Source organism: Octodon degus, unplaced genomic scaffold (genome assembly GCF_000260255.1).
Source record: "Octodon degus isolate 3935 unplaced genomic scaffold, OctDeg1.0 scaffold00007, whole genome shotgun sequence".
Lineage (NCBI taxonomy): Eukaryota > Metazoa > Chordata > Mammalia > Rodentia > Octodontidae > Octodon > Octodon degus.
This window is the reverse complement of record NW_004524583.1, coordinates 18,612,863-18,640,268: the sequence shown is the minus strand read 5'-3', so window position 1 is coordinate 18,640,268 and position 27,406 is coordinate 18,612,863. Positions and strand designations below refer to the sequence as shown.

The 27,406-nt window shown below is 44.4% G+C and overlaps 1 protein-coding gene across 1 annotated transcript in view; it reads left to right on the top strand.

Moving 5' to 3' along the window:
• Syne2 (spectrin repeat containing nuclear envelope protein 2) overlaps window positions 1-27,406 on the top strand; it is a 225,010-nt gene that overhangs the window by 64,876 nt on the left and 132,728 nt on the right. Inside the window, exons 29-35 of the mRNA XM_023702960.1 lie at window positions 8,462-8,617; window positions 9,653-9,918; window positions 11,698-13,798; window positions 15,292-15,614; window positions 17,910-18,054; window positions 18,886-19,107; window positions 25,191-25,456. Coding sequence (XP_023558728.1) covers window positions 8,462-8,617; window positions 9,653-9,918; window positions 11,698-13,798; window positions 15,292-15,614; window positions 17,910-18,054; window positions 18,886-19,107; window positions 25,191-25,456 — 3,479 coding nt within the window. The remainder of the gene's footprint in view (window positions 1-8,461; window positions 8,618-9,652; window positions 9,919-11,697; window positions 13,799-15,291; window positions 15,615-17,909; window positions 18,055-18,885; window positions 19,108-25,190; window positions 25,457-27,406) is intronic.

Below are 27,406 nucleotides of genomic sequence, written 5' to 3'. Positions count from 1 at the left end.
TTGCCAGGCAGGCGCTTGTGCCGCTGAGCCTACCTCCCCGACACCTTACAAATAAACTTTTTAAAAGGGCCGGCCATATAGCTCAGCGGATTAAAGCACCTGCTTAGGCAGACACAGGGGCCAAGGGTTTGATCCTCGGGCCTGCCTCGATGGCCCTGCCCCCAGGGCGCACTGAGAGGACGATTGAGATTGGGCATGGTGGCGCACACCTGTAATCTCAGCACTTGGGAGGCTGTAAACAGGCAGGTCACTACAAGTCCAGTGTATGCAATGAGACCCTGTATACCCTGTCCTAAAATACAAAAAAACTCACGAATTTTTAAATGTTACCAGATCGTTTGGGTGAGGTGGCCAGCTCTCGCTGAGTAGTGAAAGAGTGTCTTGGTGTCATTCTTAACAAATAGGTGTGTTTCCCCTGGCTCCTAAAATACTCAGAGATTGCGTAGGGAAGGCGTGGAGAGCACCGGCCCAGTGAGCTGGCTTGGCATGGGGCTTCCAGGCCTCTCCTGTGGGGAGTGGGAGCCTTCAGGGCACACAGCGGGACCCGGACTTGTGGAACACAGGTGCACGGAAGGTTAAGGGAGCAGCTGGGATGTTTCTAGAAAGGTGTAGAGCAAAGTTAAATGCCAGAGGAAATTTCTGGCCACGGGGAAAATCTCTTTTTAAATTCCACCCTGTTAGGTATTACTAAAGACTTGCTGTGTCTAAAGGTTTAAAGTCTCAGCTGGTGAAACTCTTTAAAATTGATTGGATACACGAGAACCTTTCCTAACAGTGTATCGTGAGGGGTCGGTAATGAAAAATGAAAAGTGCTTCAAGTGAGATAAATTATAAGAGGAGGCATAGCCTTTCGGAACATTGTGGGATGGGGTTAGTGGCCTAGTAACTTTTTTTTTTTTTTTTGGATAGTGGGAACCAAACTCAGGACCTCATACTTGCCAGACAGGCGCTGTACCACTAAGCTATACCCCACCTTGCCCCTCCTTTTTTTGAGACAGGGTCTCACTATGTAGTGCAGGCTGGCCTTGAGCTCACTGTATGTCCTGGTCTCAACACACAGCAATCCTCCCATGCCAGCCTCCTGAGTGCTGGGATTACAGGGTTGTGCCATCACACCTGCCTCCCTAATAATCTCTAAACTAATTTCTCAAGGGCTGGAGATAGAGCTCAGCGGCACAGCGCCTGCCGGGCAAGTGTAAGGTCCTGAATTCGATTCCCAGTACCAAAAAGGAGAAAAAAAATGACCATGAATTAATATCTCAGACCCTCTAGGATCAGGAACCTCCGTAATTCAATAGAGTATACTGAAGGCTCTAGAAAGATCACCAGCCAGTATATTTTTAATTTTTTAAGCTTTTTACTTAACTTTAAATGATGTTATTGATAATTTGTAATATGTCATTAAAATTATTTATTTTCAGAGCAGACAAAAGGATTAAGTCTGCCAACAGTTTCCCTAGATCTGGATTACAGAAAACTCATTTTAATCCCCTAGCAAGACCTCTCTCTCTCTCTCTCTCTCTCTCTCTCTCTCTCTCTCTCTCTCTCTTTATGTATTTGGTACAGGGTCTCACTACACAACTGGGACTCTTGGTGATCCTCCTGTCTCAGCCTCCCCAGCCCTGGGATTACAGCTGTCTGCCACCACCCCCAGTCTCGGTGGCTCAGTGTGCCCAAGAGTGGGGCTGGCACAGCATGTGGTACCTTCTTTTACTCTTTTATAGCATGAATTTTTTTTGTGAATCTGTGCTGCTTATTTTTGTCATAAGTACGGTGCTTAGTTTTTGTGTAGTATTAGACTGTGCAGCGTTGTGTAACATCACACTGTGAAAGCCAGGAACTGTTCCAAGGCCAAGCAACAAGCAGTTAGTAAAGGAAACGAAAAGCATATGCCTGTGTAGTGTGGCCAGTGCGGTTACTCAGTGACAGTGACAGACACAGCACTAAATGTAAGGAATGCAAAAAGCCATAAAGGGGCCAGTTAGATAGCTCAGCAGACTAAAGCGCCTGCTTAGGCAGGTTTAGCAACTGGGGTTTGATCCCTGGCCTGCCATGCAGGCCCCACCCCTGGGGTATGCTCAGAGGGCAATTGAGACTGGGCATGGTGGTGCGCGCCTGTAATCCCAGCACTTGGGAGAACACAGGAGGATCACTGTGAGTCCAATCTGTGTAGTGAGACCCTGTAGACCCTGTACTGAATACATAAATAAAAATAAAAAACCATAAAAAACATTTTGATTAAGTTATAAATCCAAGTATTCTAAAAACTGTTGTAACAGTGAAAATAAACAGATTCCTTAAAATATTTGTTAAGGGCTGGGCAAATCGCTCAGTGGCACAGGTGCCTGCCTGGCAAGCGCAAGGTCCTGAGTTTGGTTCCCAGTACCAGACACACACACACAAGCATCTGTTCAGTGGTGCATGGTACGTGCCTGCATTCCTGGCACTCAGGAAGCTGAGACAAGAGGATTGTTGTGAATTTGAAACCAACCTGGGCTACAAAATGAGCTCAAGGCCAACCTGACCTGCAAAGTGAGACCCGATCACAAAAAAGACAAAAAATAAATTACTGAACCCTGTTTCACTGTAATTGTTCTGTTAGAACATGAGAATATAATTGTCAGAGCTTTAAATCTATCATTAAACCAGTAAGTATTTAATACTTCACTTGCCTTTTGGAATCAAGAGATTCATTAGATTATTTTAAATAGTTTTCAAAGTTTTGGAAAGTTCTTTAATTTATTTAGAAAATGCCCTTAATTTTTGTTGAAATTATGATTAAAAATTGCCAGTTCAATCCCTGTTTGGGGGGGGGAGGGGGGATTCCTGTTACGCTGGTTACGAAGGCCTGTAATCCCGGCACTGTCAGAGGCTGAGACAGGAGGATTGCAAGTTCAAGCCCTGCCCGGGCAATTTAACCACTTAGTGAGACTCTGTCTCAAAATAAAAATTAAATGGGTGTTGACTTAGCTTAGAGTCATGAGGACCAAGAGGGGAATTAAATGGTCAGCGTAGCATGTCTATCTGAATCATGGCTACAAGTTTCATTTGGAAGAAACCGAGGCATTTCTTTAGATTAGACCTTTTGTTGACTTTTTCTGCAGTTCAGACTCATAGTGATCCTCCTGTCTCAGCCTCCCAGTGCTGAGGTTACAGGCATGCACCTCTGTGCCTAGTTTTAGTGGCTGGCATGAGGTGCTGGGGCTCAAACCCGGGTCCTTGTGCTTGCCAGGCAGGTGGTTAGACTGCAGAGCTATTCCCCAGCCCTCCCTTTCTCTATAGGTTAAGTGAAATAACAGCTTAGGATGTGATAACCAGTGAACTCTAATCCTTTAGGATTTGGGGTACCTACCTGTGGTGGTGATTATTAAGGACTGAAAGCAGGGCAGCTCATTCATTCCTTTTTATCATTCTTCCAAGAATCAGAAAGCAACAGCACATCTTAAGTGCTGCCCTGTGTTCTCGCTCACTTCATTCTTCCCAAATGCCAGTCCACAAGGCATACTTGCTTGGGGTGGGGGTGGGGGAAGCCCTAAAACAACAAATGCCTAGAGATCCTTGTAATTAATTCTCTAAGTTTCTTGTCATTTGGTATAATTGTCAGCATTTTCTTCTTTTTAAATGAATTTAGGACAGGGTCTACAGAGTCTCACTACTTAGGTCCAGCTCATAATGAGTCTCCTATGCTCAGCCTCCCAAGTGCTGGGGTTACAGGTACATGCTACCATGCCCAGTCTCAGTCACCTTCTCAGCGTGCCCCAGGGTCTGGGTTGGCACAGCATGCAGGGGATCTGGCTGCTGCGCTCTGCCTAAGCGTGCACTGTAGTCTGCTGAGCTATCTGGCCAGCCCAGCATTTCTGAATAGGTTTTATTCCTTTTGAAGCTTTTGAGCAGTAGCGTATTGATACTGAAGAGAAGGTATCCATAGATAAAATCCCTGGAGATCGGTGATCACAGCTGTAGGCAAAACGTGCGCAGCTTTGGCTGTGGTTGAGGGAACAGAGACACAGGACAACGCTGTCTGTCCCGGTGACGCAGTCAAGGGCCACAGATAGGTCACGTGACCGCTGTCTCCTCACACACTCCTGCGCTTAGGTCAAAGGTCTGCTTCTTCCTGCAGGCGTTGTTTTCATAAGCCAAGATTCATTCCTTTACAGGCTAAGTCACTCGCGTAGCATACTTGTTTTTGCCATCGACAAGCAGTGTGCATTTGAAAACAGGCTCCAGAGTCCTTAGGAAAAAGCACCTTAGAAATTTTCTGTCTTGATCCTTCTATTTCAGGTAAGGGGAGGTCCAGCCCAGCACGGCCAAGAGCCCGTGGACACTGTACACAGCGTGGTCCTTAGAACCTTACCCCGCCTCCTGTAGGCCAAGTCACTGGGGTGGAAAAGTGGGGTCTAAAGAATTTCTAGGGGTGCAAGACTAAACAAATTCAAATAGATTTTCTTTACCATGTGACCTTTCAGAGCCCTTAATATACTCATGTGCTAGGCCACTTTGTTGAGCTCCCGAGTGTCTTCTCATAGGATTCCAGTCTTCCTTTCTAATCTCTCTTCCTCTGCCCCACCTAAACTCTTTTTCTATCCAAACCAATGTGCCACCCCCACTAGACTGACAGGTTTTCAATTTCTTTCCATTGCACATCGCAACTCACCAATTATAAGTGTGGACAGTAGAAGACTAAATAAAATAATATCGTTTGCTTTTCTCTGGCTAAGGCTTATCACTATATCCGTTCGATAAAAGATTATTTAATAGGCCACGAGAATTCAGGCATGCACACAACCTGTGTTCTGACAGCTTCTGGCCTGGGATGGGTCTGTGAATCAAGGAATTACACGAAGGACACTAATGGCAGGAAATTAAAGGAAGAGACCCAGCTCCCTGTGGGTCTCTAGCAATGTCACCTGCAGCCATAGGGTCAGAGCGAGCTGCTGACAGGGAGCAGCCTGAGACCTGAGACAGAGTTGGCAGAGCTTGAGAGACAGAGTTGTGGATGAAGTGGAAGGTTCCAGAAGCTGAGGGCACCGTGGCTGGAGCACAGTGGGTAGAAGGCAGCTGCGAGGCACAGAAATGAGGCCTGAGAGGTGGACACAGCAGCCTGAGCCACCAGGGCCTGCTGGGTTGCGTGTGCACAGTGGCTGTCAGCTTAAGAGTTACATTTAGAGAACATGGCAGTCGTTGATGCAGACTCTGTTCATCTTTGGTTTTGTCTCATGGTGACAGTGCTCCTGCTTAGAATTGTTTGTCACAGTTTTGTATCTGCAGGCTTTGGAGCAAAAGGAACCAACCTCCAGAGCTAGCGTGACGCTTGGTCCCCCCTGCTGGCAGGATCCAACTGGTGCTTTTAGGCTTCTGGCTGTCACAGTGGTGCCAAAGTCAGGGACAATGGACTGGAAAAGGAGCAGTGACGCTTCTGTTGACTGGCCTCTTTTGGCCGACCTCCTGGGAGGCATCGAAACTAATCCATTTTGGAGAGTAAATCAGTAACTATCTATTGAGAATCACAGGATCCCGTGCCAGAACTTTACCAGGGTGTGCATCTCATCAACACATGTATGCTAGGAAGAGCAGGAAAGGGCACACCGGCCATAGTAGCCTGACAGATCGATCAGACCTGTTCAATGTTCATTCCTCAGAACATCCACAAAATAGAAATGACGGTATTAGATTTATACACGTTAACCTACATTTTGAAGAACACTGCTGAGTGCAACAAATTATAAAATGATGCATACATGATTCAGATTTCTACAGGAATTTTAAAAACACATAAAACAAAACTACATGGATTCTGTCATATGTGGTAAGAGTATAACAGCATGTGTGCATAGAGTTCGCAGTAGTGGTTGGCTCTGGGGGGAAAGATGAAAAAAATTGAGTGTTTTCAGTCATAGTGTCCATTATTTTTGTTCTTTTTATATATTTTCAATATTTTTTTTAAATTTTATATTTTCAATATTGTGTAACTTAAGATAAAGTATTTCCAATGAGCTTCCAAAACCAAGATAAAATACAGCCAAGGCTTCGAGCAAGGGATGACTGTTGGGGAAAGAACTTTGCAGGAACCAATCACGCTGGAGCTGGGTTCCACCCCCAGCGTGAGCAGAGGAATGTTGCCTTTTAAATTTGAAATGTTCGTTTGAGGGGTTCTGTTGGTTTTGCTGCCAAGGTAGAGAAAGGCCTTGAGGGTTGATGAAAGAATGGTGTTTGGGGATGACCCCAGAGAGTGAGGTAAAGGCAGTTACTACAAATGGTGGAAGTGTTTCCCGTGTAGAGATGGAGCCCGGGCACTGGTTCCTCCGCTGAGAGAGCACAGCTCTGGACTCTCAGGAGCTCTCCTAGGGCCTAGGATCTAGGCTCTGAGTGCAAACGCTCTTTTGCCCAGGTGTGTTGGTAGGGTTTGCTAGGACAGGGGACCCTTTAGGTGGAAAGGAGGGAGGTGCCTCGCCCATAGGCGAAACCTTATGAAACCTGTGCTGTGGGCCCTTTGCCTTCCCTATCACATTCTCCTGGGGTCTTTCCTCTGAGATGTCGCCCTCCTTTTAGATTTTCATTATGTACCACTCTGTGTGTGTGTGTGTGTGTGTGTGTGTGTGTGTGTGTGTGTGAGAGAGAGAGAGAGAGAGAGAGAGAGAGTTGTGTTGGTGTGTTGGTTCTGGGATTAAACCAGGGCCTTCTCAGCTACATCCCCCAGCCTGTCTGTCTGTCTGTCTGTCTGTCTGTCTGTCTGTCTGTCTATCTATTTAAAGTAGCTTTAATTTCATAGAAATATAGAAAGTTCACTTGTAACCCCATGTCTGGTTTCCTCTATTATATATCTCTTATCCATGGTTAATTTTAAGCCAATTTTCCCCTTGCTTAGGGGGCTGTAGACATACTACTTTGCACATGGGATACTTCAGAGACTACTAGCATCAAAGTATAAAGCCAAATTAAATTTTTTTTATTTATAAAGCAATCTGGAAATAAACAACAAATTATGGAACTCCTTAAGAAATCACCGGCATGGTGCCTGGTACTTGTAAATACTCAACAAATATTTATTTTTGAAAAATGAATGATCCCTGTGTGGTGGTGCACATCCGTACCCACGGCCCTCAGGACACAGAGGCAGGAGGATCGCTGCGAATGTGAGGCCGGCCAGGGCTCCGTGAGTTCAAGGGCAGCCTGAACTACGGAGTGAGACTGCCTCACAAACGAGCAGAATGAATGCATGCGTGCATGAAAGAATCCAGGTGCCGGACTCTGTATCCTGAGAGCCTCAAGTCTTGAGGCTTCCAAAACAGGTCACGTTGCTCCTCGTATGTGTAACTTGTCCTGCCGCATCCAGTTGTAATTCTTACAGTTGATTGGTTTAAGACAAAATTTCCTCTTAATGTCTTGGTTACCGTTGGTGTATTAACCACCCGTTGCTTCCTCCACCTTCTTTAACTTCCTTCCTCGAGGTACCCAAAAGTACCTGGCACCGCCCAGGCCTGGCCCTCAGTGGGAATGCTAAGTACGTACACATTTGGCGACTTTTGACTCTTTGATGTCTGTGTTCTTTAAGACTCTTTGTTTTGCCTCAGGATATAATGGGGCAGAACCAGAAGTTGTGGTACCTTGTGGAAAATGCTGTGCATTTTGGGAGAGTACTGATGTAGGGTTTTGGTGTTTTTTTGTTTTCATGGTTTTATCACTACGTGCTTGCAGTGCATAGTGTCTGCATTTGTTGTGGGGAGATGGGACATGCACAGAACACGTCTTTGTGCTCTCTTTGTCCCCTCCCCACCCTCCACCTTTCAGTTCTCTTCCCCTCTGCAGAAGATCTGCCTCCCTGTTTCTTACCATCTCTTCCTTGGCTCTTTATAGTTTTGGCCTCTAAGCTCGTGGATCTGAGTTATGTCACTTGCCGTATGGTCCCAACGTGAATCCACTTTGCTTCGGAGAGTTCAAGTGTATCCTTGTTCTAGAGCAGAGCCACGCTCCCGTGTGTGTAAACACACTCCTGTACTCGTTCGTCAGTTGGAGGACAGACAGGCCACTGCCAAGATTCATGTATTATGAATTGCGCTCTGTAAACTCTGGCTTTGTCTTTTTGAGGCAGGGTCTCACTCTGCACCTCAGGCTGGCCTTGAGCTCACGTTGTAGCCCAGGCTGGTCTTGAACTCTTAACTGATCCTCCTGCCTCAGCCTCCCGAGTGCTGGGATTACAGGCATGCTCCATCCACCATGCCCAGTTTACACGTAGATTTGCTTATAACCCTGTAATAGGATTCTTTAAAATCTCCTTTGAGAGGATACTTGCTACACAGATATTAATTATACAGAATCAATCATGTTTGGTGTTACCCCAGTAGTCTTCTTTAAAGTCTTTTATCTGAGCAAATAGAAGCAAAGAGAATGTTTTTTATTAAGGAAAGTAAAAATGCCTCACTTAGAAGGTGGACTGTAACAATTAATCTTTTTATGCTTTCAGAATTCAGCTGTGGAAATGGCTTTGTCAAAACAACTTTCTCTCCATGTTCAAGAAAGCATGAAAAGCATTGACAGTGAGGAGAAAGTCAGTGAGCTGCAAAATCAACCTTTAGAGTTAGACGCTGTGTTAAGAGATGAGCAGCTAAAAGCGATAGAGGTAATGGCAACATAAAAAGCCCTGGCCGCGTGATTGCACCACTTTCCCCACACAGCACAATATCTTGTAATTACCCAAAACTTGCTTGTGCAGAGTGAAAAGTCTTACTTAACCTTTGCCTGATGATCTGGTAACTCTGTAATTATGTACTAATCAGTAAGTTGTATAAATCACTCCACTTAAACAGTGGAGGCGTTGAATGGGCGCCCTTCTTCCTTCACTGTCACAGAGTTCCTGCAGACTTTTTCAGAAAGAACCAGAAGAAAATCGCAAGATTCTGACTCATCATCGTTTCATTTTTCATAGTCAAGTGTATTCTTCTGCGTCTGATGAATTCTTTCTGATCATTCCTAGTGATTAATGTTACAGCGTCCTCCTTTGTTCTTACAGCTGTGTTTATAGCCTATGGTAGGGTATTTATGTATTTTTAACTATGTAAAGTAGTCTGAAAACCCATGTCTTTTGGTAGGGGGAGGTACTGGGATTCGAACTCAAGACTTTGTGCTTGCCAGGCAGACGCTGCGCCACTGAGCTATATTACTGGCCCACATGGTCATGTTTTTAAAAATGAAACTGCAAATGATCCCTACAATTTAAGCTAAAATTATATAACACTAAATGTGTATCTGAAAAGGAAAGCGAGGTGTTAAAAAAAAAAGATGAATTTTGTTCTTAGCAATCAGAGCACCTAGAGTAGGGTGCAGGAAATCACGTGAGTCGCGAAATCAGAGACCAGCCTGGACAGCAGAGCAGTTCCCTCTCTCAAAGGAAGAGAAAAGAAGACAAGAAATCAGAGTATTGTAAGACAGTGGGGTGATCTAATTGATATTCAATGTGGGTCCAATGGTGAGTTTTAGTATAGGTTTTAACGTGATGCAAGTAAACAACAATGTGATAGGTGCCAGGACCTTGGTTTTTCAATGTGCAAATAAATTATTTGGGATAGGTTTAGTTATCTGGAAGGAGGGACAAAGGAAAGAAAATGAATGGACAGAAGTGGATGTGTGTTTTCTGATGCGTGTGCCTTGTTGGTAGGAATTATATACCCAGTTGGAAGCCAAGAAAGATGCCATCGAAACACTGGCTCAGTCCGAGGGGCTGCCGAGCGCAGACACAAGGGCCCTGGGTCTCCACGACACAAGATGGTCTCCTCACCACCTGGATGGTCTGCTTAAGGCGCTTTCGACTCTGAAGAAAGATAAAGGAAGCCAGTACCGTCTCCTGCAAGACTTCCAGGAACGCCTCGCTGCACTCGAATCCTCCTTGGAAGCCTCCATGGTGGAGAAGGGGAGTCTCAAAGCGTAAGTGCGTGCAGGACTGGCCTTAGTGCCTCTTACGGCCTCCACTGCCTCGGGTGGCCCAGAGTGGCGGTGCAGGAGGCGCCGGAAAAGGAGAGGGAGGTTTTAGAAACTGTGCCACGGGAATGAACTCAGGTTGGGTGGGCTCTGAACAACAGAATGTGTTCTTCAGAGCTTGGAGGTTGGAAAGAAGAAAAGGGGGAAAATGTTTGCACACACACACACACACACACACACACGATAGCAAAGATAATTGTACTATTAATTTCTATTAGTTTATTGAAAGGAACAGTTAGTGCTTATATTGTTTGATCATTTTTGCATGCCTGTATCTAGTAATCCTAGCAAGTACTTTAAAGATAACATTATGCAATATAAATACTCTTGTTACCTTGTTTTGAAATTCTGTATTTTTTTTTAAATTCCCTTTATTAAAAAAAGATGGTGGCAAATTTAGATCTGGCAAAAACATGCATATACTTGCTTAGAATCAGCATAGTTTGTTTGAATACTTTAGCACGTATTTTTGTATATTTTATTAGTTTCTTTAAGAGATACTTGCTTTGGCTTTGAAAATGCCAGCAAATAGTGGTAAATATAATGTTAATATGTAAATATGTTCCCATTGAAATACTTATTTTATATTTATATCTGAATGGGGTTTACTTTTAATATCTTTGAGGAAGCAATTTTGTACTTTAAAAGATTAGTTTAATATTGCAGCTTTTTTTAACTTTTATTTTTTAAAGAGTATAGGATAGTATTAAAACAAAAATTACAGATGATACAGAATTTCACTAAACAAAATAACGTGAGGGCCAGCCAAATAGCCCAGTGGATTAAAGTGCCTGCAAGCAGGCGCAGGGGCCAGGGGTTCAATCCCCAGGCCTGCCAGCCGGCCCCGCCCCCGGGGCACACTGAGATAGCAGTTGAGACTGGGCGTGGTGGGTGGCGCACGCCTGTAATCCCAGCCCTTGGGAGGCTGTAAACAAGCGGATCACTGTGAGTCCATCTACTGATGAGACCCTGAACACCCTGTAGACTCTTCCCTAAAATATATATTTTAAAAAACTAGCACATTTTATAAGGTATCATGTCTGCATCTTGTACTACGAGTAACTACTATGAAGACAACAATGTGCAATATATTAATTATGGTAACTGTCCTACTAACCTGTTTTGAAACTGTCTCATTGCTACTTCTTTCTCAATAAAATTAATATAAAAAATAATAATGTGAATTTCAAAGTATTCGTTGTACTGCATAGTGTTGTTTTCAAATTAGTTGTTCATACCACCAGATATATGCAGGCAAAACTAGAAGAAGAAGAAAAGAAATATATAAGAAACTAAGAAGAGAAAAAGGTAACAGAATTGAAAAAAGTAGACAAAACAGGTAGCCACCATTAGACCGGCAGCTTCTTAGTCAATATCTGTGCTGGGGAGATGGTGACAGAGGTGCTGGATGACGCGGTCGTCTCTCGGAGCTGGGCTGTGTACAGCACAGCATGCAGGCTGTGTCCAGGCACGCCGTTCTCTGCACGCTGCTCCGTGCTGTGGCTTCTGCTTGTTCTCCAGCGAGCCCTTACATTGCCAGCACATTGAGTGAGAGCCCCGGGAAGCACGATTCGGTTCTTATTTCAGGGTAGAGTACTTTTCTAGGCATCCTGCTCTGTTTAGTGAGTTCAAAGCAGAAGTGGTTTCTTTTAATGACCTCTAACTACATGTTAAAGTATAATAAGCATGAAATATTAATGACTTCTGTTTGTATTCTTGCTCTAGGGGACCACTGGACAGTGAAATGTACCTGGACAAAATTAAGAAGTTCCTGGAATCAATAGAAAAAGAAAAAGGTTCCTTAATCGAGTTGCAGGTCCAGTGGGAGATGTTGTCCAGCCGCGTGGCTGACATGGATAAGCAGCTGTTGCAGAGCCGGATGAAGCAGCTGGAGCGTGGTTGGGAACACCTGGAACAGCTGGCTCAGAGGAAGTATGCTCAGCATGTAGTGGAGTGTGATGAATTCACCTCGCTCAGAAATGAGATCCATGACCTCGAGATTTCTCTGCAGCAGCAGCAACAGCGGTGGCTACAGTTAGGGCCGAACTTCCTAGCAGAGCAGGATGGGAGCCAAAGCATCGTTGCCCTGGCCGCTGAGCTCCAGGCCACCAGGCATGAATCTGCTGCTGTCAGGAGTCGAGCTGAAGTGCAGATGAAGAGGATTTGGGGAGAAAAAGAGAAAAAGATTTTGGAAGATGCAGTGCATAATTTGAAGAAGCAGTGGGAAGCCTTGGAGCCATTAAACTTGCAGTTGGAAAGTCATATTAAGAAGTGTGACATAAAGAACAAGCTGAAGGAGACGCTTGTGTGGGTCAGGAATCTGTCCGGTGAACTCACGCTTCCCGTTTCCCTTCTTCCTGAAGACATCCTTTCACAGCTCAGAAGATGCAAGGTGATATGTGGTGACATTCTGGACAAGCAGCAGGCCATGGAGGCCTTGGTTGATGAGGTTCGAGCTCTTGTTCCTAGCCTTACCGCATGTGAGAGAGAGAATTTAAATAGCATCCTGGAGGACTTACAGAACCAGTACCAAATGCTAGTTTTAAAATCAACTCAGAGGTCTCAGCAATTAGAGTTTAAATTGGAAGAAAGAAGCAAATTATTTGAAATGATGAGGGAGGCTCAGCTGGCTCTTCGAGGACATGAAGCTCTGATAATTCCCAACACAGACACGGCCCCCACAGAAGCCGAACTGGAGCATCGCCATGCGGCTCTGAGAGCATCCCAGAAGGGCCTGCAGGAGGTTGAGAGTCTGATATCAGCACGTCTTCAGGAGCTAACAGACGTCTATGAGGATCTTAGTGTGTTTGAGAGATTATTTTTGCATAATCATTTGAATAATCTGAAGACTGGAGTTAACAGAATTCAAAGATGCATTCAGAGTAAGTGCAATGAAGTAGAACACAAGGTAAGTTCTTACAGAGAATTTCATGAAAGCAAATCCATGCTTCAGGAGGAGCTTGACAGCATCCAGCACAGCGACCTACCACTGAATCCAGAAACCAGTCAAGACCGCAAAGAGGAGTTTCAGCGTCTTAAGGACAGACTTGCTGGTATTCGGTGTAGCATCTTACGAGTCCTGAAACTTAGAGAGGTGTTTGACGATGCAGGACTGAGCTGGGATGGTTCGCAGCTTGACCAGTTACAAACCCAAGTGTTAGCAAAAGAAAAGGAACTTGAAGAAAAAGTCAAGCAGTTGGATGTATTTGTGACAGAACATGGCAAATACCAAGCATTGCTGAGTCAAATGAGGGCTACGGATTTGCAAATTAAAAAAAAGGCTGAATTAGTGCTAAAATCTCCTACTCCTTCACCAGAAAGCAGTCTTCTCGGTGCTCAAATTTTGACTGAGAAAACTAAGAAAGCCCAGCGCTTATATAATGACATAATTGAAAGATTGAGTAAAAATAATGCCTTCGAAGATTCATTCAAAGAAAAAGAAATTGAAAAGCTAAAGCTGGCAGCTGAAGAAAATGCTGAGTTGCACAGGGCTCTCCAAAACGTGGTACAGTTCCAGCCCGAGGAAGTAGATGAAAAGCGTTTTCAAGACAAACTGGAAAATTCTTTACATGTTTTGAATGGGATAAAATCTCAACTAGAGCAGCCTCTGCTTATAAATTTGGACATTAGTCATATTCAGAATGAGAAGGATAATTGTGAAACACTTCAGGACCAAGTTCATGCTGCCTTGTACAGTGTCAGAGCTGTGACTCTTGCCAAGAAGCAGAGAGAGGAAAGCTCCTCTGACCCTAGTGACGTGGAAACAAAGTTGCATGACGTGGAAGATCTTCAGATGCAGCTTAGCAAAAACATTGACTTACGCACAGTAAGTTCTTTTTAAAGTAGTCATTAAATGCATCGGTATTTCATGGTCTTGTTTCATTTTACTCTAGTTGATACCTCTACTTCTAAAGCAGCTACAATTTCTACAAGGAAATAGCTGTTTTCAAAAATCCAGTGAACCACTTGGGTAATCTTGACCCATTCTACTTTAGAATTCGACCTGTCATAGTGTGGAGAGGGACACAACTGACGTCTTGTTATTTCTGTTTCCCTTGTAGCCCCGATTGAACTGAGAAGAACACTTAGGGGGTTTTTGTTACTGTTGTTTGTTTTGTTTTTAGAGATAGGTAGTGAGATGACAAAAGATGTACAGATGGAAGAACATGTTAAAATTTACAGTGTGCTAAGCGCAACTCTAACTGCTCTGTGTTTCATCTTCACAGCGAGAGGTGATTGCCATTGTGAGCCTTGATTAAAGGAAAATTAAGGAGTTTGGAGAGTAACTCAGTAGTAGAGTATACAATCATGCAATCATGTACAGGTCCCTGTGTGCAATTTCCTATACCACAACAATGATAAAATAGGAAAATTTGAACTCAGAAACATGAAATTTTTTTTTCAGTGTCTTGAAAGATTAACAGAATGAGGGATGAATTGAGATCTCTCTGAGTCTAGATCAGGAATCGTCAAATTAAGCGCTAGAAGCCAAATCCTGACCATGCTACCTGACTTAAAAATAAAGTTTTATCGAAACACAGCTGCCCACATTTGTTGGTGAGCTGGACATGGCTGCTTTGCGTTCCAGCAGCAGAGCTGGTATTGCAGACCTTTGCTGGCCTCTGGTGAAGAGTGACTCCAGCATACTCCTGACTTTGCTTCTGACAGCTGGGCAGATATCTTAGACATTATTTATGCTGTACTATATAATTCTTTTCACAGTCTTGTATCACAGTTAACTTGCAAAATGGAGAAATTAACTTGATTCAAACATTATTAGATAATGCATTTGAAATATTTTGATAGATGTAAATGCTATAGAAAATGAAGTCATGTGATGAATCCTAATATGTTGTTTAAATAGATTCACGATGAATGTTGGGTAATTCAAGACCTTTCGGTTTTAATAGACTTTCAAGAAATAATTGCTATAGTCACCATAAAGATAAGAAGTGGATGGGAGGGGACCTTTACAGTCAATGACCTCTTCATTATCTTAATGGCAAAACCAAGGTCCAAGGCTCCTCCATGATAAACCTGAACTAAAATGAGTAACACAACAGTTGCCTTAAAAACACAAGAGAGGGGCTGGTGAGATGGCTCAGTGGTCTAAAGCACCTATTTAGAACAAGCTTAGCAAAGCACAGGGACTGCAGTTCAATCCCCCAGCACCACATGCCAGCCAGCCCCGCCCCCTGGTGGGCTGAGCTGGCCACACACACACACACACACACACACACACACACACAAATAAATAAAATAAAAACACAAGAGAACCTGGAGTCCTTTGATCGCAGCCTTTCATCTCTTATTCTCCAGAATGTCCTGAATAGTGCTTGTGAAAATCTCACGTGCTATGGTGAAGCCGTCAGCAGGGCCATGGGAATCCTGGCATCCCTCAAAGCCGCATTTGTGTCCTGCACAGTGGACCTGCACGATCCAGAGGAATCACTGGCCAGGTCTGGTTGGAAGCAAGAGGAGTTGGAATCCACAATAATGCTCATCAAAGACCTCACTGAGAAACTGGGATCTGTGTCCAGTCCAGAGGCCAAAATGCAGCTTCAGCACACTCTGCAGGACCTCGTTTCTAGGAGCCTGCCCTTGAAAGAGGCAGCCGCTGCACAGGAAGCAGAGGTGGCCAGGCAAGTCTTTGTGGAAGTCTTTTGACTGTGAAGTGTAGGGTTTTTGCTTTATACTTGGTATGTATGCATTGGAGATAATTTGCACGATATGGAGAAGGAAAAATGAATGTGTCACTAAAGAAAACCATGATAAAATTTATTTATTTATTTATTTATTTATTTATTTTGAGACAGGGTCTCGCTACACAGTTTGGGCTGGCCCTGTGCTCACTTTTGTAGCCCCCAGGCTAATCTTGAACTCACAGCAATCTTCCTGTCTCAGCCTCATGAGCCCTGGGATTACAGGCGTGTGCCGCCAGGCCCTGTTCTGGGTCCAGCACAGCACATGGAAGGTTCCAGGACCGGAATGGCATGCAGTACCAGAGATCAAACTTGAACCTTGCACTTGCCAGGCAGGCGCTTATGCCACTGAACTATCTCCCCAGCCCCATGATACATTTTGTACTCTAATTCTTTTCTATTTAGATATTGGTTACATTGAGCAGAATGTTTATTGAAGTATGTATAGGACATAAAGAGATAAAATAATTTTGGTTTGGTTTTGGTTTTTTTTTTGTTTTGTTTTGTTTTTTTTGCGGAACCGGGGTTTGAACTCAGGCCCCTCCGCTTGCCAGGGAAGCACTGGTTTTGGCTTTTTTGATACTGGGGATCAAACTCGGGATCTTGCGCTTGCCAGGCAGGTGCTTATGCTACTGAGCTACATGCCCAGCCCAAAATAAACATGTTGTACCCAAAGTTTCAAAGATAAACGTCATTAATTTAATTCTTTCACGTGTTCTCTCTCTGCTCAGAACTATTTTTCTCTCCCCTCTTGGAGCTATTAATTCAAATCTGTTTGTCTTCTCCCTGCTTTTCATCATACTGTTAGTGTGGATGTGTTCTATCAGTGACTTTTAAGCCAGCACCTACTGTGTATTCTGTCACTTTTTGAAACTCATAATTATGACTCATGTCCTAGCCTGTAGTAAAAACTGTGTACTTGGCTATCAGTGGACATTTGCATTATTTTCAGTTTTGTTTAATTTTGCCCTCATAGAGTACCCGTAGGAACATTTTTAAATGTAAGAGTTTTCCATGGAATGTATTTAAGGGTGGATGCCTATGTGAACAGATATGAGCATCCTTAATTTTTAATGGCAAATAAAATAATCCAGTTGTCTCATACCCATACTAGTTATTCTTGTCAGTCTAATGAGTAAGAATTAATCTCATTGTGGTTTTATTTGCATTTCTCTCACTGCTGAGCTCGATCTGAGTATCTGTTGATCAGCCATAGTTCTTCGGTGAAACGTCTGTGCGACCCTTTATCTGGATTTATTGGGTTATTTTCTTACTACTTTGTATGAATTTAGTCTGTAAGGGCCAGTCAGTCCTTCATAGTTGTGTACTAAAATATTCTTCACAGACAGAGTTCTCTATTAAACAGCTATTCAGCCCATGCAGGCCTGCGTGGTAAGAGTCGGAGGAAAGTAAAACTCACAACTACTCTCCAGGCAGCGAAAGCTTGGAGCCACAACTTTGCCTGTTTGTGCAGGGTTGGGGTCCTTAATTTCTTGCCAGGTTATTGGTGTGCTTATTTGGTTTAAAAGCACATTTGATGCAGATTTGTAAATTATTCTCTGTGGGTGTTTGAGGTCAGTGCATTTTACATACATAATTTTAATAGTGTTTTATATACAACATGTATATAAATAGCCTACTTTAATTTTTTGCCTTTTTCTTATCGTGACAGACCATTTATACAGACAATTGTAATGGTTATGAAAAACTTTATAAAATGGTTTCTGATAATTTAACTTGTTTGTTAGATAGAGGTTTTGCAGAGGAATAAGATTTTACTGTGCAAAAGATTTTATCTGTTATGTTTTAGGAAGTTTCTTATATTTAGGATTAGTTCCTTAAGGTAGATTGCAGAAGCTGAATTAATGAACCAAAAGAGAAGAGCATTTTTAGACTTAGTGGGTTTCTACATGAATTGTACCCATTTATAGATCACTAGGAATGCCTACAAATGCAAGTTTTTGCTTTAATGAAAAGAACTCTTTTTTTAAAAGCTCTCCAAGTTGTTTTGAAGGCAGCCTTATATGCTAGTTAAAGTTTGTGTTTAAAGTGATCCATAAGCCCCTCTGAGGATGGGTAATCAATAAAGACGTGTCAAAATGCCTTGAATGGCGTAAGAAAAGAAAATGATCTTCTCATTTTTTAAAAAAAGTTGAATTTGGAAAATTCGACTTTGGGGAGCTCAACATTGTGTTCATAAAATGTGATACCATTTTTCCTCTGTCTGTGTCACAGATGTCTTGAGGATTACAGATGCTACAGAAGCGCTAAAGAAGACATGTGTACTCGCCTCCAGAAAGCAGAGACCACCCTGAGGCTCGCCGTGTGCCTGCTGCCCGTGTCTTATAAAGAAGCTCTGGGGCGCTTGGAGCAGAGCAGGGTAATGGCCCATGCGGGCCCCAGCGAGTCTGGGTGGCACTTGACATTTAGCACAGCATGGGGAGCGGCACAGAGTGGGGCTGTGTCCCACCCCACGGAAATCCTCAGCCTGAGCTGAGACCTGTGACGATTCCTCCAGCCGGAAGCTGGAGAGAAAAACACAGAGCAGTGGTTCTGAGAGGTGTAATGATCCGGATTCGCCGGGCAGAACCCCCCTGCGGGCAGCCTGAGCTTGGGGGTGGCCTTCTGGAACCTTCGCTTTCCATTATTTTGAGGGATCCTGCTGGATTAGTAACAGAGCCGCAGCGAGGGAGCTGTCGCCATCCTTGCTCACCTGAATTTGTCACCTTATACTCCCACTAAGCAATTCAGGTTTTTCCTTATTGTCATGTTGGAATCAGGGGTATTATTTTAGCATTTGGATGAGGGCATTTGAAGTCACCTGTGCTTAACATTTCCCCCAAAACGGACACTAAAAAAAAATTTAAATTGTGTTGATATTTGTACAGTAAATGTACAGATGAACTACCTAGTAAATTATGAGACTTAAGTTAAAATCATAAAATGCCCTTTTAGAATATTTACCATTGAAAATGCATTCTAACATGCAAGTTTTGGTTTATGGGTCACTATTTGTCCCCATGGTCCCACGCTCGCCCAGGACAGAATACATAGTTCCTCAGGCCAGATGAACTTCTGAAGGACAAGAAATGGAACGTATGATACTTGTAGGGGATTAAAATCATTAATTGTTCAAAATTTGAGATTATTTCTAGGTCTCAGGAAAGAATGAGACATCCGACCCTCTATCTCTTGTCTTTTCTTTCCCAAGGCCCTGGTGTCCGATCTCGTGTCCGCCGAGGAGGGGCTGATGCAGCTGCGCAGGGCCGCCCAGCGCCTGGGGCGCAGGTGCACGGAGGGCGCCGGCGAGGGCGTGCGCGGGGCCCCGGCGGCGGCGCTGTGGGAGCGCTGGCTCTGCGCGCTGGAGGCCGCCAGGGAGTGGGCGCTGTGCAGCGAGCACTTGGCGCAGGAGTGGAAGTGCATCAGCGAGGAAGTGAGTGTCGCGTGTTAGCGCCGGACAAGTATTATGCCGCTCATGACCACCACTTTGTGTCGTGACGATTCTGGTCACAAACCGAATGGGACAAGAACCAAATCAAATTTGACCCTGCTTAGGGTCAGGGATATAGCCCAGGAACACAGTGCCTACCTGGCAAGCCCAAGGTCTTGACTTCGATTCCTGGTACCAAAAAAAAGGCTGCAGATTGAATGCTCAGGTTCACTGTTGACGTTATGGGGAAATTTTACTCGGTTCTCATCCAATTCAATTTGCAACCAGAACTGTGGAAAGGATCAAGTTGGTGAACAAGGTACCGCTACATATCCCATGAGATTGTTTTATGATCGTGGTTTTAAAAATATACATGAAATATGTAAAAATATGTATCAGATAATTCTTATAAATGAGTGACTACTTGCTGGTTGGAAATTTTAAAATCTTTATTGTGAAGATAAGTTAACACCTCTTAAAAAAATAACTGTCTCTCCATTCATTATACTAGAGGTTAGAATTAGACAGTGTGCATAATAATCTACTAATTTTGAAATTAGCCACAATTGTTAGCTATGGAAATTAGCTGCAGTTGTTAAGCGTGGACTTGAAGATACAAGGTACAGTGTTCTCTCTGAAAAATACCTCCGAGAAGACCTCGCTAATACAGCCCAATCACGGTGTCAGTTTAATCATGGCTTAGGATTTGGGCTTCACATACATAAAGAAAATTAAAAATTGTGCAAAATTGTCCTAGATGATACTGTAATCTTATCAAAGGGCCAGGTTTAAATGAGGTACAATTGAGAACATTAAATGAAAACCTTTCTCATTCATTTCATAACTTTTGCTGAAGTTACTTAAGATAGAAATATAGATGAATCGATACTTAATTGTAGGGAAGTCATGTGCTCTGAGATTGAAGTTGTAAGCACTGTGTTAATCTGCATGGAATTTGGTGTTCTGGAAAACGAGTGGCATTTGAGTGGTGCTGGTGAGGTTTGATTAGGGAGCAATCTCTTCAAGGTTCCAGCTGTGAGGAACTTGGGAAATGACCCCTTTTCTGAGTCCCACTGTCGCCGCTGAGGAGAGCTCAGGCAGTGGCTTGGCCTCGGGAGGTAAATGACTGATACCATTGTGTAATTGGAGCCTGAGCCCCACACATCGGGCAGTGGCCTGCGAGCCCCTGTGGGCTGAGGTGGGGCTCGGCCTCGCCACCGGCCCTGCTGCAGCCTTCCACTTGCTGGGACCTTTGAAAACATTTGTTGAGGGATGGCTCTTACTCAAATCCAGTTTGGACTAATTCCAAACTTTGTTCTTCTCGCTTTGTTTTATCCCTGGTTCCAAGGATTTTTTTTGTCTTGATTTTTTGACACAAGGTCTTGCTATGTAGTTCAGGCTGGACTCAAACTTGCCAAAGTCTTCCTCCTCAGCCTCCTGAGTGCTGGGGTTGCAGGCATGTACCACCAGGCCCGGCTGCTTTTTATTTTATCACAACATTGCGTTCTACCAATCTGCAGCCACATCTTATTAACTCTGACCATTCAGAGTTTTTTAGTCATTCATACAAACATTTGACAAAATCTGCTAACACAGTGTATTTTTGGAAGGGTAGCATAAGCAAAGGACCTCATGTAATACAATAACAGTTACTAGAAGAACAGAGATGGTTCTGAGCGCTGGGTTAAGGTTTTATCACGTCATACGCATTACTGTCTCCTTTGCCCTCATAGGAATCCAAAATAGCTCTTCATCAGTCTTATCTATTTATATTGATAAATCTATATGGGTATGTGTACATACACGTGTGTGTGTGTGTGTGTGTGTGTGTGTGTGTGTGTGTGTGTGTAATACATACTGCAGCCTCCCAAGTAGCTGGGACTGTAGGAACACCACTATACCTGGCTTCTCTGTTACATTTGCATGCATCAAAATGATACATACTTTTTGTCTTTTGGGGCTCACAGCCAGGGCCTTGCACACACTAGGCAAGTGCTGCACCCCCACTCTCATGTACGAGTTCAAATGGGCTCTTATCCTCCCAGTAAAACTTACATCGTCCAAACATCTGCACCTGTAAGATTCTCTGAGCATGGTTGGTGCCTTCACATGTGACAAAAGAAACTTCTGCTTTTTAAATATTTAAAGTAGTATAAGCATTTGAAATACACAATAGGATTTTTTGAAACCTGAAATGCCCAGCTTATACATTTACAAATTAAAAAAGAAATTTAATTTTTTATTTAACTTTTGCCCCTTCCAATCTTTCTGTTTTATAAACAGAATGTAGTTGGCATAATTATTAACTTCTAGTTATCCAGGATAATCACTTATTTTAGGTGTCACTGATCTTAGTGTGGTAGAATAAAGCCAAGTCTTCGGGGATAATTGGAGATGGAAGCCTGGCTTCTTTCTTTATTTTACTCTTGTCCAGAGAGACTGCCTGAAACTGAGATTTTTTTTTTTTTTTTTTTTTTTTTGGTGGAACCGGGGATTGAACTCAGGTCCTTGTGCTTGCCAGGGAAGCGCTTATTCCGCTAAGCCATCTCCCCAGCCCTGGCTTCTTTCACTTGTACCAAAAGTCGTTTCTTTGTTAGCTCCTGTCACAGTAGTTCTGGGTTTTTAATTATTTCCCTGTGATAGCTTTTGGTACAGCTAAGATATCCCTCCCCCGCTCTCTCCTTTTTTCACATCCTCTTTTCTTTCTTTTCTGCTGCTGCATCTCTTCCTCCCTCCCTCTCTTCCTCTTCTTTCTCAGTACTGTAGATTAAACTCAGGATTTTCACACTGGCCTAAACTCACCTCAATCCTCCTACCTCAGCTTCCCGAGGGCTGGATTACAGGCATGCGCCACCACACACAGCTATTTTAAAATTTTGTGACAGGGTCTTGCTGGGTCACCAAGTTGCCAAGGCTAGGACAGAACTTGTGCTCCCCTTACCTCTCTGCCCAGTACTGGGAGAACTGCCGTGCACCACCACATCCAGCCTCTGCTCTTTCGTAACTTTTCTTTATAATTGACTGAGAATAAATGTTTTATGGCCAGTTTTATTCTGATTCTAAATCCAAGGAAAATCCAGGAGTTGAAGAGCCCTTTGAAGATGACTAAGTAGATGTATAATCTTCACAACATTTATTTGACTGTTTAGAGAACTTTGTCCCCAAAGCAATAAAAACTTAGCATAAAATTTGTTGAGCGTTGACACATGCGTGCAGCCACATGACCATCATCAAAACCAAGATTTAGAACATTTTCACATTCCCTAAAACTCTCCCCGTGTCCCTTCACGTAACCCATTTCTTTTCTTGGAATTTTTCCTTTTCCAAAACATATAACATGAGCTCACCTGGCCTGTCACTTTTGGCTTCTCTTCTCTAAGAATAATGCATTTGAAATCCGTTCTTGGTACTGTTTCTCTCTGTAGTTGATCTGTTACTTATTTCCCAGTAGGGTTCTGCTGGCTGGGGGAAGCACGGTGTATCAATTCACAAGATGAAGGATTGCCTGGCTTTTGAGTAAAATTATCATCTTACTAGGACTTGTTCTCGGGCTGGGGTTAGCCCCGTATGGGAGCCCTTGCCGCCCATGTGCATGAGGGCCCGGGCTCGAGACCTAGCTCTGCCCTACAAGGTTCCCCTTTGGGTTCTCTCCTCAGTCACTCACCACTTAGAGCAGGCAGCAGAGCCTGGGACTGGGGCTGCTTGGCAGGTGCTTCACTTTGGAAAGAGACACGAGTAGGGACACCAGTAGGAACTAGGAGCCCAGAAACAGGAGAGGTCTGTGCACTTAGGCCCTTGGCTGTGAGTGAATCCCTGTCGCAGCATTTGCCCGTCTGTGGTTGTCACCACGTAGGCAAACACCAGGAGAGGCTCCGGGACAGCAGACGTGGCTCTTTGAATCTAGTGCGTACCGGAAGCGCCCATCAGCATGGCAGCTCCCTTATCTGTGAGGCGCTGGTCGAGAAGTTGGACGCAGTGATCTGTGGAACCTCATCCCATGCCCGGGATCCATACGGCTGGCTGCCCTGCGCTGCCCACCGTCCCTGACTTCCAGCTAGCTATGCTTAGGTGTGAGGAGCCCGGAAGAGTCGGCTCCCATAGCTAGGTCCACATTTGTACCCTCAAGTGCAGAGCACGGGGACCTACATGGGTCACGAGGCGCGCGTGGCCGCCCCGCCGCTCTGCCTCATTCTTGCCACTTTGGGCTCACCTTTTCCATTTTTTGCCGCTCAACATTGGCAGCATTGTTCATAATGGATCTGATAAATGGATCCAGCGTACCATCCATGACCTCTGAGATCTGTCTGTCTGGGACTGATGAGGCTCCCAACCTCCTACGTGAGTTTCAGTGAAGGCTTAAATGAAGACACAGTGGAATATGATTTGGGAGCATCCAGGAAAGTCAGAGCTCTCTGGGAGCTAAGACCCCGGATTGCTTGTATGCATTGGGGTTTTCATGGGGGTACAGAACGAGGAGGGCACATTGGATGCAAAAGCTCTCAGAAATGACCGGGGCCTTGAGAAACAAAGGCAGTCAGTCTTCCCCATTAAGAGAACTGCTTGATCTCTGAGCCTGGCAGCTTTATTGCTCTAGGCCGGGGCGTGTGAGCAGCTGGCAGGCACAGCACAGTTACCTTGCCCAAGGCAGGCAGAGGTCCCTTCACGGTCAGCTGCTCTACCCCATAGAGCTCCGTCTCCACACAAGATCCAAAAGGCCAACCCAGCGCTCCTTTCTTAATGATAGAGTCCAGAGGGGAGAAGCTTTGACAGGCATGGTGGCACGTCCCTGTAATCTCAGCTACCTGGGAGGCTGAGACAGGGGTTCACATGTTGGAGATCAGCCTGGGTGTGAAAATTTTAAAAAAGCTGAAGATGAAGCCCAGTATTGCAGTACTTGCCTGTGCTGAGTGAGGCCCTGGGTCCAGCCCCTAAACTGAATGGAGACGGAAGTTGGAGGCCTTGGATGCCTCAGACCACCAGGCCCTGGAAACTCCCTTGATGCTGGGCCTCCTGCCTTCCCGTGGGCTTTCTTTCTCTGCCCCGGCCCATCCTACTGGATGTCCAGGGCTGTGCTCATCATTTTAGTTACTGTGAGTACAGCCCACTGGGGTGGTGCACTCCCACTGCAGATGTACCACACCAGAGCAGGAGAGTTAACGTGACACAGGCAGGAGGAGATAGATTCATAATGCAGCCAAAGGGAGGACCAGAGGGTGTGCATAGGAGCACAGGAACCCTCCAATGCAGGGCCCTTGGAGACTTCTATGTCTTTGTTCAGGGCTGTAGAGATGCTAGTTTCCAGATACACGTTGAAATAAGTTATATGTTTCTGGCTGATGCCAGTGGTTTAGTGAGTACATGATGGGTTCAGTCATTCTGGCTACTTTCTCGCTGGCAGGTGTCGTGTTAATAGGGTCTCCTAGATGTAGCTTTGAAACAGACCAAGCAAGATGGGAAGAAAAGAAAAGAGACCTGCAGAAATGCCTCTGTTTCCAGCAGTTGCCCACCCTCTGACAGGGGAAGCAGTTTTGTGGGGCGTTTTTAACTCATGGATCTCTTCGGAGAAGAGATTGTTGCGTAACGCAGCCGAAACCTGAAACAGAGATGAACTACTTTAACTCTTGAGCAACAGGGGTCAGGGAGATAGCTCAGTGGAATAAGTGCTTGCCTGGCAAGGGCAAGCTCCTGAGTTTGATCCCTGATACCACCAAAAAAAGAAAGAAATCTTCAACAACAATTGCCTCAGCCCACAGCAGCAACTAGTGCCTGCTAGCACAGGGCTACTATTCCCAGCTTTGAAGAGCAAATATCACTTTGAACTCAGACATGATAATAAGAACCTTTCAGGGGGCGGGGAGGTGGCTCAGTGGAATAAGCACTTCCCTGGCAAGTACAAGGGCCTGAGTTCAATCTCTGGCTCCACCAAAAAAAAAAAAAAAAAAAAAAAAAAAACTTCAAAGAGAACATATTCAAATTTTTTTAATGTGTATTCAAAAATAATGGCTCCCCGGGGACATTTCTGGTCCGAGTAGTGGCAAGAGTATGTTTTACTTACTATTGCTCTGTTGTTGTTGGTACTGAATTAGGTTAAACGAGAAGCAATTATTCTAGAAAATCTTCAAGAGGAACTCCCAGAAATTTCTCAAATGAAAGAGGCCGCCAGCACAGAGGCACTGTCTGAGGCGCTGGCCTCCCTGTGCCAGTGCGAGGAGAGTGTGCAGAAGCAGCAGCTGGTGCTGACTCTGCTCGTGCAGCGCACAAAAAGCATCCGGGATGTTCCAGAAGGTTCTGACGGGACAGGAACAGTGCGCGTCCTTCAGGAGCTCGTGTCCATGCAAGAGCGATGCAACAAGTAAGGGCTGTGGAGACCTGGGGAGGAAATGTGCTTGGCTGGGCAATATGCATATACAATAGATGTATATTATATACATATATGATACATATGTATGTATATGTAGAACAATGCCTAAGTATGCTACAGAATTGAGTCAGCAGTGATAGGCATCAAAGGGGATGACACAGGTCAATAATTATAATTTTTAAAATAATTATAATTAAAACAAGTACTGACTTTCTATTCTGGTATTACCGAGTAGAGATTCCATTCAAATTTCTTTTTAATGTCTGCTGTTTTTTTATAGGAAAATTAGAAAGTGGAGAAAAATCTTGAGGAGTAGCATAAAATGCATGCTTAATCTCATCACTTAGTAACAATGACTGCCAGTTCCTTTTATTCTCATTTGGATTTTTGTATTCTTATCTTTTTTACTGAAGAATTTCTTTTTAGGGACAGGGAGATAGCTCAGTGGCATAAGCGCCTGCCAGGCAAGAGCAAGGTCCTGAGTTCAATCCCTGGTACCACACACACACACACACTCACACACAAATTCTTCTTAAACAAATGGAGATCACACTGCTATTGTTCTCTTCTGCTACGTAATTTATCAGCATATCGTGTTTGGTTTCTAGTGCCTCATTGTTTTAAAATGTCTGTGTGTCTACCACATGAATGTCCTAGCATTTATTTAACCAAGGTCTAAGTAAGAAACTTTCCATGCAATTCTATTACTTTCATAAAAGCACTGCAGTAAATATTCTTCTACCAGAATCCCTGGGTCTGTCAGGAGATCATTGAGACAGATAGCAAGAAGTTGTAGAAACATTGGATTGGGGCTGGGGAGATGGCTCAATAGCAAGGGCCTGAGTTCAATCCCTAGTTCCACCAAAAAAAAAAAAAAAAGATAAGAAACATTGGATCATATGATAATTTTCTGGCTAGAAATGCTCTTAAAGAAAAGACTTTACTCTCTCAGCGGCACTTAGCACATACTTCGGACACCAGATACATGTGGGCGGCCAGCTGACACCAGCTGGATCTCCTGCAGTTCTGTTCTGACACCTGGACATTGCTTAGAGCCTACATTTTCAGATTTCAAACCCACAATGATGTCCCCACTTTAGAAACCATTTGGAAGTGGCTGGTGTCACTATTCTTGTGGTTGACTAGCTACCTCTGCCCCAGGTTGTTAATTCACTAGAGCAGCTCTTAGACCCAGAGGGAACATGTTTACTGCTTTATTAATAAAATATATAAATGGTACAAGGGCCGGCGAGATGGCTCATTGGACCACGTGCCTCTTAGGCAAGTGCAGGGACCAGGGTTCAATCCTTGGCACCGCATGCACTGCTGGCCCTGCCCCTGGGCATGCTAAACCGGCCACTGAGACTGGGCGTGGTGACAGACGCCTGTAATCCCAGCGCTGGGGAGGCTGAAAACAGGAGGATTACTACAAGTCCAAGCTGCCATAGTAAGACCCCGTACCAAAATACATAAAAATTTTTTTTAAAACAAATACAAATATAAAGGGTACGGCACAACAGCCAGGTAGAAGAAATATGTTGGCTAAGAGGCGTGAGAACAGAGCCAATGTGTGTTTATTGATATGTCACAGAATGTTGAATACTTGGCAGATGCGTCGACCTCGCTCGGAAGGCTGTTTCCCCCCTCAGCAGCCTCGTCCACGCTGTTCCCTCCACAGCAGTTGGGGTCAGCTGAGGAGACAAAGCCACATGGGGCTGAGTGTGCGGGGGTGCCCACCCGTCGACTCCAGGCCCAGCTCAAAGCCATTTTGGTCCAAGAGCAAGGGCCGTGAAGGACGAGGACAAGCGCTGCAGGGCGTGTGGGAGGACGTGGCGTGCGGGACAGGGAGATGGAGGGCGAGGCCTTGGGAGAGGTTGCTGAGAGAACGGAAGGGCACGTAGTGTATAAATCATTGGAAACTGGAATAAAATCTCCTTTTTT